General features: G+C 40.1%; 1 protein-coding gene across 1 annotated transcript in view; it reads left to right on the plus strand.

Annotated features, from left to right (window-relative positions):
• CUNH10orf67 (chromosome unknown C10orf67 homolog) overlaps nucleotides 1-17334 on the plus strand; it is a 116501-nt gene that overhangs the window by 79152 nt on the left and 20015 nt on the right. The window contains 3 exon segments of the mRNA XM_029237056.1: nucleotides 12840-12922; nucleotides 12997-13062; nucleotides 16008-16095. Coding sequence (XP_029092889.1) covers nucleotides 12840-12922; nucleotides 12997-13062; nucleotides 16008-16095 — 237 coding nt within the window.

The raw sequence follows: 17334 nt of genomic DNA on the forward strand, positions 1-17334 counted from the left end.
ATTCCAAGCGCTTTCTAGCGTGTATAATCTCTAACTCATGACTGCCCAGTATCTGTCAGAGGCTTCCTGGAGACTCCCTGAAAGATGTGCAGTTGGAAAGTCCATTTGCTCATGGACTATTCTTTTTTTTTTAATTAATTAATTTATTTATTTTTGGCCGTGTTGGGTCTTCATTGCTGCACACCGACTTTCTCTAGTTGTGGTGAGCAGGGGCTACTCTTCGTTGCGGTGTGCGGGCTTCTCATTGTGGTGGTTTCTCTTGTTGTGGAGCACAGGCTTTAGGTGCATGGGCTTCAGTAGTTGTGGTGCACGGGCTTCAGTAGTTGTGGCACACGGGCTTCAGTAGTTGTAGCACATGGGCTCTAGAGTGCAGGCTTAGTAGTTGTGGCGCACGGGCTTAGTTGCTCCATGCGGAAGCATTGCAGAGTGGGGTTGGAGACAGGGACAGGGCAACCCCTTCCCTACAGCAAACCCAGGGCTCGAACCCATGTCCCGTGCATTGGTAGGCAGATTCTTAACCACTGCGCCACCAGGGAAGCCCTGCTCATGCACTATTCTGAATCAACCATGGACTAGCTCATGCTATCAGAGACATACGTCCATGAATTATATGCTAGAAACCTCCTTACCCCCAGATAATCAGAGTTGCTTCTACCTGGCCTACGGCGGTGCCATTGGTCTATATTAAAGGGCATATCAAGAAGTAGGTCTGTGATGTTCATCTCAATGTTGGCTTATTGTGTGGACTGTGCAGAGACACAGCTCACCGCGTTACCCAATATCTCCCTTTAAAATGATCCTGGGGCGAACTTTCTTCTGAGCTTAGTTATGGGAATAGTTGCATTTCTCTGAACAATCGATCTATCTTGTGGGCCCTGTGAATCGTGCAACCAGTCAAAGCTCCTTTTCCACGTTGACGTTTAGAAAAATTAGAGGCTGATGGGTGACACATATGGTCAAGGTACAGCACTTCCTGGAAAGAGTCTGTCCACTAGAATCTTTTGGTTTCCCAGACTCTTTTGTCTTGTTTCTACGTGTCCCCATGTTCTCCCTCCTTCTCCCCCAGGGGGCGGAATCTACCTCTCCAGCACTCAGGGCAGGAGAACAGAGCAGAATCATGCTCGCTGTGTCATCCTTGCTCCAAACGGGGGCAGGAAAAGGTATAGCCCTCTCTCGCTCACTCACCAGGCAGATGGCTCACCACTCGAACCCACCACTTTCTCTCCTTTCGGAGGAGAAAGAGGGAAGTAGAGCAGCAGGTAGAGGGAGGCCGGGGTGTTAATACTGGTGGCAGCCACTCCACTTGGAAGGAAACCCCAGGACTTGAGAAAAAGCATTCTCTAAGAGCGCTTCCACTTTGCAGAGTTAGGAAGTATCAACAACTGGAATTTCCTGAGGGAGAGAAGGACATTTGGGGAACGCGGCACATGACTGACCAATGAGTGGGCTCTAGAAGTAAGATTTTTAGAATCCAGATCTGGGAAGTATTTGGCGGGGGTGGGTGGGGGGAGGAGGCCCACAACAAAGCAAGAAAACAAAAAGCAACCCCCCGCCCCCGGGGCTGAGCATGCAGGGCTGCCTGCTGACCTGGGGTGGGGGGCCCAGCCTTACTGGGCGAGGGGCTGTAGTCCAAGCTTGGGACTTAGGGAGTCTGTGGCCGAGGCAGTGTCCTGTTCCATAAACCTCTGTCAGCTGCCTTGAGATCAGGGTGTGTGCCAGGGGTCTGTGGTCTGAGGCTCTGAGATGATGGCGGGAGCACTGCAGAGTGGGGCTGGAGACGGGGACAGGGCAACCCCTTCCCTACAGCAAACCCAGGACCCTAACTAGATCCTAGAATTGCAGACTAGAAACTCCAAAGTCCCGAATTTACCCATCAAAATTGAGCTTCCAAAGTCCCAACGACAAGGGGCAGAAATACCACTGTTTTCCCCTACAGGAAAGACACCATGAAGGGGAGACAAAGGCAGACAGCGTCTCTGAGAAGGTGTCATTTCAGTAGGGTTTTCTCCTAGTGTCACAGTCTCTCCTTCTGACCGTAATGACTGTTATCTAGATGTTTCCGAAGCTTAAGAGTACATTTTGTCAGCTGGGAGACTCGGAAGTTAATGTGTAACTTTTACTTATTGTAAAAATTGGACTGGGGGAGGGGAGAGATGACATAAGCTGGAGTTTACATTTTCATAGGAATTGACTCGATTTTAAAGGGAAATATATTTTTCTAGCTCACCGTTATTACTCTCATATACACTTTTGTTAATAATGATCCTATTATAAAGAATGTTCCCTTCCATCACCTCCCCATGTGGTGTGTTATTCATTGTAGATTAACTCTCCCTATATGCACTCTGGTTATCATTTTCCTGTTTCTCTCCTTTAAGTATTTTATTATATTGAGGTAGTTGGACTTCTTAAAAATTGTCTTTAAAGGGTTTTGTCATCTTGGCCACGTGTAAATGACCAAACAGGGAGCTTGCTGCAGGAAGTTTTTACATCAGTCATTTACCTTATCTAATTAATCATACTTATTTTTTGAAATCTGTGTCATTCGGTGGGAACAGCACACGTGCTTCACCCAGCGGCGCACACAGTGATAAACTGAGTGTTCAACCAGTCTGAAAAGCACAATAGGAACATTGCTGTGTGATTTCTATTTATGAAATATTTCACAACATGAAATTTGTATTTGGACAGCGTTTTTGTGTAAAGTTTATTTTTTGATAGCTGTAAAACATTTCAAATACTGAGGTTTCACAAAGCAAGGTTAACTTACATTCCCAGGTTTCCCTCCCACAGCCCCCGCTCCAGGGTAATTAGTTAATTAAGGCTGCACCCACTAAATGCTTCCCTGGAAGACTTCTGAGCTTCCATGGGGTCACCTGTCTGCGCTGATGGAACATATGGTGTGCGCTTAGATCTGCAGAAAGCATCAGGACCCTTCCATGTGGGAAATGGGACAGGGGACAAAGTCGTATTCCCATTCTTAAAGTTCATTCAATACAAAGCAATTTGGACATAAGGAAAAACTTTAATACAAGCTCTAGAATGTTGTTCTTTAAACATTCAAGAATTGCAAGGTGAACTACTCTTGCAATAGTTTTGCAAGTATGACCATAGTCACCCTGCAAGCTAGTAATTTTTAAAAAATTATTATTACTATGGGATATGGAATTATTATGGGTGTAGAGTATTATAGGCAAGGTGGGTGAAAGGAAGATCTTTCCCATTCCTCTCCTGTACATCCCTTTTATTTGATTGAGCTGCCCGTGAAGTTGAAAATACACTCCATCAGAGAAGAAAATCATATAACCTGTTCATTGTTTCATTATTTCGTTATTTTTCCCCTGGGCTTGCCTTCCTAGAGCAGGTAGTTCATAGTTCTGCAGAGCTGTGTGAAAAAGCCAGCATTTTGCTCATTGTTGACCTGGCAGCCCAGGGTGGTGGAGTCATACAGAGCTAGGACAGTCCCGGACACGTGTACGGTTGTATGGTCTTCAGGGACTGTCAAAGGATATTTACTGTATTTTGATAGATTATGTTGACACAAAAGAATTTTCCTTATCATACTGGATCTTTGTTTTCTAATGGGAGTAGCTTTTGTTTTGTTTTTTTTTTTTGGCTGTGCCGTGCGGCTTGCCGGGGTCACAGCGGTGAAAGCACTGAGTCCTAACCACTGGACCGCCAGGGAATTCCTGAATAGGAATAACTTTAAAATGTAGAGATAATTGAAATCATACACAACAATTACTTGTTTTTTATTTTAAAATCAAATTTGTCATTTGCCGCTAAAGTGAATGCATCTTTAGATTCTGTTGTCAGAGACCAAAATTGAAAAATCTGAGTAATACCATATTTAAACTTCAACTGAAAGGTGGCATTGACTTTCTGTATTATTCTACTCTAAGTAGTTTGATGATAAATAAGTACTTTCAGTATATTTGGGACTGAAAATATTTTGGTGAAAATAATATCCAACGTTTGTTCCACAAATGAAAAATGGTTTTTGTTAAAAATCACTTGATTTTTAACAAAAAATCAAGTGATGGTGCAGTGGTTGGGAGTCCGCCCGCCGATGTAGGGGACACAGGTTCGTGCCCTGGTCTGGGAGGATCCCACATGCCACGGAGCGGCTGGGGCCATGAGCCATGGCCGCTGAGCCTGCGCGTCCGGAGCCTGTGCTCCGCAACAGGAGAGGCCACAGCAGTGAGAGGCCCGCAAACTGCACAAAAAAAAAAAAAAAAATCACTTGAAAGGTTTTATGCTTTGTCTTCTTCTTGTTTATTTTTGCTGGGGAAGAATAATAACATTTTACTTGTAGAGTTTGCGATATTTAAGTATAATTTCATTTAAGGGCTTAAGATTGTTGTGGAAATCAGGAAAAGAAGAGATTAGTATCAATTGCTATTCTTCCCTGGACACTCTGAGCCATAGGGCAGATGCTAGGTCCTGACCACATGTAATATCACCTTGGTGGTAACAGAGGAAATGTCATTCAGGAGCCCACAGGGCAGCCACCTGACCCCTCACTGCATGGTGTGCTTTATTCCATTTACCTGGGTTTCAGCTGTGGGTTTCTTTCCAGTTCTCCCTGGGAATTGGGGCCAGTCTTGAACACCAGGTCATTTGCCAGAGCCCTGACACTGCCGGGACTTGGGTCTCACCCCCTGAACATTTGACATGCTGCCACCCATCCTAACTGCCATCATTGCATGTCCTAGTTCTGCTGTGAATTCTATTACAAACACTGTCATAGAACAGCTTTAATACCGACGTTCACCACTGTCAACCTGAGGTAGCTACACCCCACTGGATGCTGGCATTGGACTATCAGCCACCCTCTTCGGGTCCAGCTCTTCCAGCTTGTCAGTTTCTCCAGCCCTGACCTCTTCAGGTTTCTCCTCAAACCCTAGGGATTAGTTTGTATAAATTACAACATATTTCAATTCCCCTTTCTTTAGGAATGTATTTTCATGGAGGGTGGTACTTAGACTTTTCTTCATGTAATGCCTCAGTTGTAGTCTCCATTCGTTCATCAAAAAACTAAACTAATTAAAGGAAAGCTATTTGTTTCCCCTTATTCACCTATTACATATTACTGCTAACTTGCATTTCTGATCAACTTTAGATAACCAAGGATAGCTCACTGAATTGATTTTATGCCAGCCAAATCCAAAGAGTTCTTATGTTTTGTTAGCCTATGCAGCCTTATTAGGGAATCAGGTATACTGATTTTTAGGCTTTTAAAAAATCTTGAATATAGCCTGAGGATCTCCTTCACTAATTTCTATGTGGGAAACATTCTTCTGTTGACTATATGAATATATATATATATATATCCAGAATAGAATAAGGAGTTACTTATAACCAGTGCCATGAAGTGTTATGGAGTCCAGTTAATCCAATGGCTGAAAGCATATGGTGAACCCATACTGTGTTTCATGCCACCAGAACTGATAGACATGAGCCTGAACGTCCTAGAGAGTAATTCTGGTGGTCTTTCTCTCTAGTTGAATATATGCAAGTGCATTCTGATTAAGATTCATAACATTTCTGTCTGGTTTACATTAAATAAGGCATAAGTGTATTTTAAAGGTAAATTTTATACTTAAATTAGAAAGATTTCAATAGTTTGGGATTCTTATACAACCACTGGAATAGCTAGGAGAACATCTATTAGGAAAGCAACAAAAAAAAGATTTCAGACTGAAGCACCCAAACAGCTGGTTGATAAGAGATCAGTGAGAAGTCATTGAAATTTGTAGGAACCCCTGGAAATTTCCCACCAAATAGCTTAGTCCTCAGCAGTAAAGATAGTGTTTAAGAGTTCTCCAGAAAGTCACTGTGCAACTCATATTTGTCCATTCGTCTTGCTCAAAATGCCTTTGGATGATCTTTTCCAACGTGTCCATCAAAAGTACAGTTCTTTGGAGTTTCTAACATGTTATATTCTTCAGAAAATTATAATTTAATATAGATATTTTCATGTAACAAAAATGGATATGATTTGCCACGGCAAGGTTTGCATTTGACACCTTCATTTATACCATTTCTGGAGCTTTTATTTTTTTTTATATATCTAAGTTTCTGCCCGGTATCATATCTTTCTTCCTGAAGAACTTCTTTTGCAGTGATTATAGTGCAGGTCTGCTGGCAACAAATTCTCTCAGCTTTTGCTTGTCTGAAAAAAACTTTATTTTGCCTGTTTTTTTTTTTTTTTTTGCGGTACGCGAGCCTCTCACTGTTGTGGCCTCTCCTGTTGCGGCGGACACGCAGGCCCAGCGGCCATGGCTCACGGGCCCAGCCACTCCGCGCATGTGGGTCCTCACGAACCCGTGTCCCCTGCATCGGCAGGCGGACCCTCAACCACTGCGCCACGAGGGAAGCCCTTGCCTGTATTTTTGACAGATTTTTTTCTGAGTATGGAAGCCTGAGTTGAGAGTTTCTTTTCTTTAATACTTTGAAGGTGTCACTCCCTTACCTTTTGTCTTGCATAGTTTCAGACAAAAAGTCTACTGTATATTTTAACTTTGTTTCTCTGTCTGTAATGTGTCTTTTACTTTGGAATGCCTTTAGAACTTTCTCTTTCTCTTTGCTTTTCAACAGTTAGACTATAATGTGTTTTGGAGTGTTTGTTGTCCCTCTCTCTTTCTTTCTCTCTGTCCTAATGGACTTTCTTGAATTTGGGGTTTGGTGTCTTTCATTAACTCCTTACCATTATCTTTAATTATGTCTCTTGCCCTATTCTCTCTCCCTTCTTCTCAGATTCTGATTACACATATGTTAGACCATCTGATATTGTCCCCAAATTCTTGGATATTCCGATCATTGATTTTAAACGACTTTTTCCTCTTTGTGTTTCAGTTTGGGGTATTTTTTTGACCTACCTTCAAATTTACTAATTGTTTTCCTCAGCTGTATTGATTAATCAAAGAAATTAATTTTTTCGTCTTTTTAAAAAATTTCTAATATTTACATTTGACTTTTTTTTTTACATTTTCCAAATCTCTGCTGAAATTATCTATTTATTGTTTACCATCTATATTGTTCACTTTTTCTCCTAGGTTCTTTAACATTTTAATTATAGTTAAAGTCCTCATCTGATAGTTCCATGATCCATGGGTTATCTTTGAATCTGATTCTGTTGATTGCTTTGTCTCCTGACAATAGGTTCTTTTCCTTTTTGTCTGTCTCATAATTTTCGATTGAATATCAGTCATCATGTGTAGAATAGTAGAGACTGAAATAAACAGTGTTCACACCTGGAAATGGCATGCCTCTTCCTGTAACAGACTGTTACTGTAAGCGGTAGAGCCAATCTAGCCAAAAGTTGAATTGAGTTTGGTTGTTGCTGTGGTTCCTTTTAGTGGGCCACAGCCTTGATATTCTTGCAGTGGGTGTGTGCTTAGAATGGGAATGAGGGTAACAGAGTGCTTTTCTCTGTGTGCTGCTCCACCTTTAGCTTTCAGCAGAACTATCCACCTGTGCCACTGAGTAAGTCTCTCTCTATGCTCTTATGCCTTCCTTGGTAATAGACTGCTATTGCTTGGTACTTCACAGGTGAGGGCAGAAAGAGTTCTCTGTTGTTCTAAAGCAAACTTACTCTCTGGGAAGTGCTGTGTGCCTGTGGCTCTTGTCTATTTTTGAAAGAATTTTGAAATTGAATTCTAATAATTTTGTTAGAAGAAAATTCACCAGTGATATATGGAGGTAAATGTTCTGTTTTGCCTTCTGGCTTACGCAGTGATCAGTGCCTGACTGCATACAACCTCCTAGTCTATCCTCAGTGCTCTCACTTCTTAAGTCTCTTCTTTCCAGACTGTAAGCACACAGGCTGCTTCTCCTCTCTTCCTATGGTTGCATCACTCTCCCCTCCCCACCCACCACCATGCCAACTACCACCTGCTGGCACATTACTGGTATTCAGAATTAGTTGTTTGCTTAGAAGGTAATCAGAAAAAGAAATGATAATATGGAAGTCAAGATTAATGAAATTTTAGGGACAGAAGATCATCTTTCTTCATGAGTTAGAAACATTGTTTTGATAGAAATATATTTGATGGTTTAAAGGAGAGACTCAAGGAGGCATTAAACCCAGAAGGAACGGCCCAAGTTTCAGAAGAGGGATGTTTGTGGAAATTAGGAGAAATGAAAGAATGTGATGAGTCTTTGATTAACAAGAAAAGGAGAAAGAGGATATGATAAGGAACCTGGTTGATCATATGACAGTTAATAAACATAATTACATTCCTGTTATTACAAACCTTGGCTGTTGATTCCAAATTTAGATTATATTTATTAAATGTTGGGTGTTTTTTTAACATGTTTTAAGTGCTTAAACTAGGAAATAAATTTAAGAATCATAATTCTTAAATTTCTGTTGTACATAAAACTTATTTCTTAGTTTTATAGACTTTTAGCTATAAATATATATACAAATTCAAAAAAAGAGAAATATTTATAATGAATTATGTCCAGTCACAATGTTCGATTATCTTTGTAATTATTTAATTTACATTTTCCTACTTAGGAAGTTATCTCCTTTTCTATTACCACTCATTTTCACCTCTATCTACTGTTTAGCAGTCCAGTGTTTGCACCTGTCAATGAAGTAGCCACATAAAGACCAGCACATGTATTCCAGGGAAAATGGAACGCCAGCAGCTGGCAAAACAAAATGACAGTTTAATGTGGACAGAGCCAGGATTGAATATAACGTGCTATAGCGGGAGTTGAAAGTTCAACTCAAACTGGAGAGCAAACACTCTAGTCTACATGTGGTGCTTTTTTTTTAATGAAAAGAGAAGCTATCTTTGTCATTGTCAGAGTATTGTCTTTGGGAGAGATTGAATAATTGTTTGCTTTACAGAAGATATGGTTTAGCACAGTTTTATCTCTAGTTATTACAGAGTTGATCATTATATGAGAGTTAGGAAAAAGGAGCCTTGAAAATTGGAACTAATTTTTACTGTATGCAAATTTAAACAACAGAATCTTTTTAAAATTTTTAATTTAATTTTATTTATTTATTATTTTTGGCTGCGTTGGGTCTTCGTTGCTGTGTGCGGGCTTTCTCTAGTTGTGGCGAGTGGGGGCTACTCTTCGTTGCGGTGCGTGGGCTTCTCATTGTGGTGGCTTCTCTTGTTGCGGAGCACGGGCTCTAGGCTTCAGTAGTTGTGGCACACAGGCTCAGTAGTTGTGGCTCGTGGGTTCAGTAGTTGTGGCTCGCAGGCTCTAGAGCACAGGCTTAGTAGTTTTGGTACACGGGCTTAGTTGCTCCGTGACATGCAGGATCTTCCCGGACCAGTGATCGAACCCGTGTCCCCTGCATTGACAGGCGGATTCTTAACCACTGCGCCACCAGGGCAGTCCCAGAATCTTTTTTTTTTTTTTAATAAACTTTCAATGACTGATATGACTTCAGATAGAGTGAAATAAATAAATATAAATGCCTTTCTAAGTGGAAACTTATTTTGTTTTGCCAGTTTGTTTTCCTAACTTCCTGTGGATTCGTTTTTAAAATTTGGGTTAGTTTATTCCCATTAACATACGGGCAAGTGCCTTCCAAAGTTTGGGGCTCTTACTCCCATGATTTCCTTGGTCTACTGTTAACCAAATGGCAGTGAATTCACTGTGTACTCCTCATGTCCTGGTCAGAGAGGCAGTTCAAGCGGATTGTGCTCTTTGAGAACAAACAGGTAGAGGGAGCCCCAAAAGTACATGCCTCCCATGACTTGGGTGACCCCAACATATTCGAAGCCAAGGAAGGCCAATGATAACCAAGATTCTCACTGTTTTGTTAAATAGGTGTTGCTAGGCCTCAGGCTTTGTTTTTGGCTAACTTCCTGCCACATGGGCCTTGGGGAGACTGAGTCACTATGCTGGTGGTTGTAGGTGGTAGGTTTCTCTAGGAAGGTGTGCAGACAACCAAGGGAACAATAATCTTGGTAGTTCTAGGACCACCAGAAAGCTCCTCAGGACTGAGGGGACTGATGGAGTAGGAGTTAGAGTTTAGTGAACTAAGGTAAGAGCAATGGGTTAGGGTCCAGGTTCAGGATTAAGTCCGTGCTGGAAATTCTCCTATCAGCCAGGGGATAATCAGGAATTATCAGCAGGGAGTTCGTAGATCACCATATAGAAGTTTACATATATTGACATCATAATAAAGGCAACCACAGTAAGAGCTGAACATTTGCAAATAAAAAATCAGGCACGCGAGGGAAGAGAGAAGATGGAAGGTAATTCGAATGCTCTAAATTCTTAATGTTTATTTGTGGGGAGCCCAAACAATAAAGGCTACTGTTTATTTATAATGATAATGACGAGAAAAACTAAAACAGAACCAAACCCTTGGCTTCTGGGAAGTGGGAGTTTTATGTTCACGTGTACTATCTGCAGTTTATTTTTAAAATATGTGCGAGCATTCTCTGTCGCTAAAAATCTACAGTAACAGGGATGGTGAAATCAATAGGTTAGTGTATAGAAGTAAATGGTAATATGTGTGATGTGCCTGGCACATAGTAGGCACTCAAAAACGTGTAACTTTTATGGCTGTTAATTACAAATTTTGTTACGTGGCAGCTAATGTCAGCTGGGTTCTCTCTGCCCCTTCAGATATAAGTAAAGTTGGCTCAAACCCACATTCTGTGCTTTGTGGCAGCCGGAAACGTGTCCACTTGTTTCTCCAGACACCCATGGCATCTTCTGGTGGTTGTTGCTGTGTCTGGGCTCCTTCTTCCACTGAAACGAGTCAATTTCTGAGTCCCATTGTGCTCTGTGTCATCCCAGCTCACACTTTGTTGAATCAGACACTGAATTCAACCCAATTCTGTGATTGCTACTAAAACCACTCACTCACAGGACACCTTTAGTTGGACGAGGTTGAAGAAGGTGAGTAACAGGGACAGTCTGCATCACGAAGATGCCATTTCACGTTGAATATTGGACATCACCCCTGGGCACTGGTCACTTGTGGCTTCACCACACACTAGCAGCTCCAGCCTTGGGGTCCTGCCTGGCCATTCTCTTCTTTTCTAGCTCTTCTCAGCCCTCACTTCTGATTGCTCCAGGGAGCTCTGGGTTCCTTTTACTTTATTCTGCAGACCTGGCTCCAGACCCTGCGTGGCAGAGCCCACCTCATCAAGATGGGCAACAGATCAAAAGCTTTTGGGTCACAGAACCCACTAGAGCAGGTAGTGGTGGTAATAAGAAGCACCTTTTGCTGTCTACATTCTGTAGAGGAATATAAGAATAGCTAATCAAAGGGCTTCCCTGGTGGCACAGTGGTTGAGGGTCCGCCTGTCGATGCAGGGGACATGGGTTCATGCCCCGGTCCGGGAAGATCCCACATGCCGCGAAGCAGCTGGGCCCGTGAGCCATGGCCGCTGAGCCTGCGCGTCCGGAGCCTGTGCTCCGCAACGGGAGAGACCACAACAGTGAAAGGCCCGAGTGCAGCAAAAAAAAAAAAAAAACAACCAAAAAAAAAGAATAGCTAATCAAGCAGGTTTTTATATTCAGTATATTTTGTCACTGCCATCTGCTCTCTGCATCATTCAAGAGGAAGAGTAGTGAAAATTCGTCTTAATTATCATTTAAAATAAAAGTTTATTTATTTATTATTAAATAAATGAGCAAACGAATGCATTAAAATCTAAAAAACAAAAAAGTGCAATATGTAATTTACTTAACCATTTTGAAACGCAGTGTTTTTATATCTATAACTGGGATTCATTAGATTTAATCCAAAAGATAGTTGAGAAAAATAAAATAAAAGGTTTTTTTTAAGCTTGTGACTTCACTGGGTAATAACTGCCCACTTCAATAAAAAAAAAAAAGTGTAATGGTAAAATTTGACCCATATATAATTACAAAGTAATGCATTTAGAAAACAAACAGTAGTGGGAACGTTGGTTTTAATGGGATATAATTGTCCAATTGCAAATGCAATGTATAAACACTGAGTCTTGTAAATTAAATGAGGCAGTCAAAACCCCTATGGGGCTAGGGTTGGCATATTTTTAGTCTCATTTGCCTTTCTCTAAGCTGCATAAAAACCACATCTTTATGCATTGACTTGAAATGTTATACTTGCTTTGGTTTATTTTCTTTCCAGGTTAGACATGGAATACCTGCTGCGATGCATGGAGAAAAAGCGAGACTATCAGTGGCTAAGGTATAATAATGACTAATATGACCCTTATTATTAACTTAAATATTGTTTATATCAATGCTGACTATCCTTAGAGAGGAGTAATGACTTTGAAAGCTACACCAAGAATCAGTCTAATGAAGAGACAGAGGACCTGATTGCCTCTATAGTATGATTCTGGGGTACATCCCTGCCACACCCAAAGAAATCTCATTCATGACATGCCTACAATTCCACTGTTACAGATTCATTCCTTTGCCAAAACTTTGTCCCCTTGTAAAATAGAAACAGTACTGAGAAATGGCATACAGTTCTAATGTGATTGAGTTGGTCAGATCCTTTCCTGAGGACAGTTTTGATAGAAAGAGGAAATAGAGTAACTGGGGGCAGCTGCTGCTATGATGAAGAGATTTAGAAAAAGTGATACCTGGTAGGGGGGAGGGGTGATGAAGATAAATTTTGGCTACTTGGTAATATTGTCTCACACTGGCTGCTTTGAAGTGAATCATTGACAGGAAATGGAGGCATGGGATCTTAAATTCTTCCAGTTTATGGGAATTTGCAAGTAAATGTAATCCATTGTTCCCTCAAATTTTTGATGATAGTTAGAATATGCATGCTATTTAATAGAAATAACCTTTCAGATTTATGGGGAAATAGGGTATAATTAACTTTGTGATGTATTTTCTATTGAAAGATTGAAGAAGAGAAACGTGGTTTGGAAGAGCAAATACAAATGTTAAAGGCTAAGTTAGAGAAAGAGAAAAAGAAGTCGGAGAGGTACTGGTAATAGTAATTCATAATTGTTCATTTGCAGCTAATACAATATTTAACCACCTATAAATTTATTACAGGGTTAAGAAGGAATCAGATCAGATCAACAAAAACTGGGAAAAGAAATTCTTAATTCTCAGGAACAGGTATAGTGTGGTGATATATACAAATTCTATTTATAAAAATGCGACTAATCGTCTTTTAAGGAAATTGGGAGCCTTGCATTTTTCTGTATATATTAACTAATATGAAATGCCCTCAAATACCTCTTTCAAGAGATGCAAAATAACTGACCTAAAAAAGAAGAGTAGTCAAAGTCACTTCAAAGGAAAACTAATTCAAAACTGTTTTATTCCTGATCTCAGTGTTTCAAATTTAAATCATAGACAGGATGGACAGACTCTCTTGATACCTGGTTTAAGTGGACCTACACAGTCATCTTCCTCCGTAGGGCTATTAAAACATTTCCATTCATTTGCACGTGATAATATTTATCTTCAGATACAGAGACCTGAATGAGTGAGGGAGCACGCCATGTGATTACCTGGAAGAGACTTCCAGGTGAAGGAACATCACGTGCAAAGGTCCTGGGGTCGGGGTTTGCTTGTGTGTTCAAGGACAGTGAGGAAGCCAGGTGGCTGGAGAGACATGAGCAGGGAGGAGTGGTGTAAGAGCTCAGTGAGGTAGAACATTTGGGGTTTTACTCTGAGATGGGAAATCACTAGAAGCTTTGTTTTCAATTGATAAGAAAATTTTCTCTTTTACATGCCTACTGGGTCATTACCACACCTAATAAAGTTAGCAATATAAATCCTTTAGTACTACTTATTGACCAAATCACATTCAAATTCCTTGATTATCTCAAGGGAATCTCTTACAGTTGTTTGATTAAATCGGGATTCACGGTAGGTGGACCACTGCATTTGGGTGTTATAGCCTTTAAATCTTTTTTTTTTTTTCTGTGATGGTCCCACTTACATCCCCGTTCTTTCCAGCCCATTGATTTACTAGAGAAATATGCTCATTTGTTATGTAGAATGTCCCCCATTCTGGATTTGACTAATTGTTTATGTGCACGTGTGTATGTTTGTGTGGTGTCATCTAACATGTTCTTCTATCTGTATATCTTACAAACTGATCCTTAAATCCAGAGAGTTGATTAGACTCAGGTTCAATATTTTAGGCAAGACTACTTCACTCGAACTACTATGTAATTCCTATGCATCACATCATAGGGCACATAGTGTCCGGCTATATTATTTTAATCAAGTGTTATCAGGCTAATTCATATATTTTAAGGTTCATCACTGACCTTTCTCCAAATAATTTTAACATCCATCAATGATCACAAACCATGATCCAAGATTTCATTAGGGTTGCAAATTGGTGATACCTTAATTTTATCTTTCCTTCTGCATTTTTAAGCTAAATTCTATTAAAGAAAAAAAAAGTTTTCCCCACTGGTTACCCTGAAATATAGTTTCAGACAAGATAAGGCAAGATAAATGCTTGATCCCCTTTATTTATCAATATTCAGAATAATGAGTTGGTACCCTAAAACCTCACTGGAGAGTCTTGAACTGAGGAAAGACCCAATGACCTGATGTCTTAAAAGAATTATGACTTGTGTTGATAAAAAGCCATAGGGAAGCCAAAGGAAAAGCAGGGAGAAGAGTTAAGAGCTCCAGAAAGAATAAACCCCTCTTAGGCAAAACATGATGGTGATTTGACTGGGATGGGAGACCTGGAGCTGTTGAGAAATGATTAAATTGGGGATTTTTTTTTTTTTCGGTACGCGGGCCTCTTACTGTTGTGGCCTCTCCCGTTGCGGAGCACAGGCTCCGGACGCACAGGCTCAGCGACCATGGCTCACGGGCCCAGCCGCTCCACGGCATGTGGGATCCTCCCGGACCGGGGCACGAACCCGTGTCCCCTGCATCGGCAGGCGGACTCTCAACCACTGCGCCACCAGGGAAGCCCTGGGGATATATTTTGAAAGTAGGATGTGTTGAAAGATTGGAGATAAGGTGGGAAAGAAGGAAGTCAAGGATTTTACCTAAACAACGGGAAGGATGGAGTTGCCTTCAACTGAAACAAGCAAGCACATTTTGGCGGGAAATCAATTTTGATTTAAGGTGCCTTTAGTCACTTAAGGGTAGAGGTCTGGTGGCAGTGATGAGTATATGAGTCTGGAGTTCAGAAGAAAGTTTAGGCTGGGGGCATACATTTGGGATGCATTAGTATAGATGGTATTTAAAGCCATGGGATTAAATGAGATCAGCTAAGAATGAGTGTTGGAGAAAAATAGAGAGATACAAGGATTGAGTTCTAATATTTGGTAATAACTGACTTTCAGATGCTTTTTTTGGATCTGATGTTTTCCCTCTAAAGGACGTCCCTCTCTTGTGAACTCTTTTCGTCTTTTGCTTTCTTGTTGGCTTGTGAAATTTATTTGTGTATTCTTATTTTTAATTCCTTATCAATTTTAGATGTTACAAATACCTTTTCCTAGTCTATGAACTTTGTGTATGCTGACCTTTATTGTACAGAAGTTCTTAATTTTTATCCATCAATATTTTTGCCTTAGGTGTGTTTAGAAAGTCTTTCTCCATCTCCACTAAAATATTCTCCCACGGTTTTAGACAAGCCTTCTTTATGGCTTGTCTAAATTTAAGCCTAAATCTAAATATGAGTTACCTCTCATATTTAGGTCTTTACTCCAGTCCTTTCCGGATTGGGTTGTGGTGCCACTTTGGTCACATACTATGTTCTAGTACATTCCCGAATCTGTTTCAGTGTTCCTATTCTATTCCATTTATTTTTCCTTTCCAAACTGTTTTTATACTATGATTTTTGTGGTATATGTTAATATCTAGTATGGCTACTCCCTCCTATTTGCTTTTCAGGGCTGGAAAATACATAATTTTAAAAACCAAAGAGTGGTAAGTTCATACGAATATTTTTAAATTTTTACTTGTATCTCCTTGCTCTTACACTGAACCTTCTAGTTTCTAATCACAAGAACATAATACCGATTTGCTCTTTCCTATAATTTCTGTTCATTTTAATTCCACTGCTTCTTTTGTTTCAGCTTTCACGTCCTTAAGGACGAGATGTTTACTAGACACACATTGTTCCGTCAATTTGCAGTGCTGGCTGACACATCCTTCAATTATGTTGTAAGTGCACACTGGCTAGATACTCTTTGTCTCTTTGATGATACCTGTAACGTGTCTTTCTGAAGTTAACATTTTTTGAACCCCTGACATTAGAGGCTCTGGAGATAGTACATGCGTCACTCTGCTGAATGCTGATGGCATAAGACAGAGCGTCTGAACCCAAAGAGCTCAATCCAGTGTGAGACATAGATGTGTAAACATATTGTTACCACGCAGTATGGTTGAGCTATAATGGAGGCAAGTGAAAATTTCAGAGGAGGGGGACTCATTCCCCCGGGAGGCATTTATCAACCTGACCATTTGTGTGCGTGGATGGAATGTAGGAACTATCACAGCTCAAGATCCAAGTATCCAGTCACTTCCAAATGGAGAAAGGAGGTAAAAGAATCTGTTCCTAGTACCAAGCCATTCGTTTTCACACTAGAAGTCACCTGTAGATAAAGCCCAATTCTGAAATAGTCTTTTTTTGGAAATTAAAGTATAGTTGATTTACAATGTTGTGTTAGTTTCTGGTGTACAGCAAAGTGATTCAGTTATATATATATATATATATATATATATATATATATATACACACACACACACATATATATATACATAACTGAATATATATATGTTCTTTTTCAGATTCTTTTCCATTATAGGTTTTTACAAGATATTGAATATAGTTCCCTGTGCTATACAGTAGGTCCTTGTTGTTTATCTATTTTATATATACTAGTGTGTATCTGTTTAGTCCCAACTCCTAATTTATCCCTTTCCTTTTCCCCCTTTGGTAACCATAAATTTGTTTTCTATGTCTGTGAGCCTATATCTGTTTTGTAAATACGTTCATTTGTATTATTTTTTTAGATTCCACATATAAGTGATATCATATGATATAAAATAGACTCTTTTTAAAACTGTTTACTTAATGTTTTCACTTGGGAGTTGTAATTGTAAAGGCAAATGATAACCAGTGTTGAAAGATAATCAATAAATTGCAATCAATCAGTAACTTAACATACTGTAAATGCTATTGAGAAACTGCTACACAGCTAAGTGTTCTGAGGACAAGTCAGGTTTGTGGAAAAAGTCACAAGAAATATAAATTTTGGTCTCCTGCTTCAAGAGGCTTACAATCTAAAATCACTTTCTTTCTAAAATTTTTTCCACAATTTTCACTTTAAGACAGTTTTCTAACTCCAAGTTGCTGCAAGAGATCAAAGAACTTAAGAACATTGGCAAGATAATATTATT

The sequence above is a fragment of the Monodon monoceros genome, unplaced genomic scaffold (genome assembly GCF_005190385.1).
Source record: "Monodon monoceros isolate NGI ecotype Baffin Bay Population unplaced genomic scaffold, NGI_Narwhal_1 Super_Scaffold_21, whole genome shotgun sequence".
Classification (NCBI taxonomy): Eukaryota; Metazoa; Chordata; class Mammalia; order Artiodactyla; family Monodontidae; genus Monodon; species Monodon monoceros.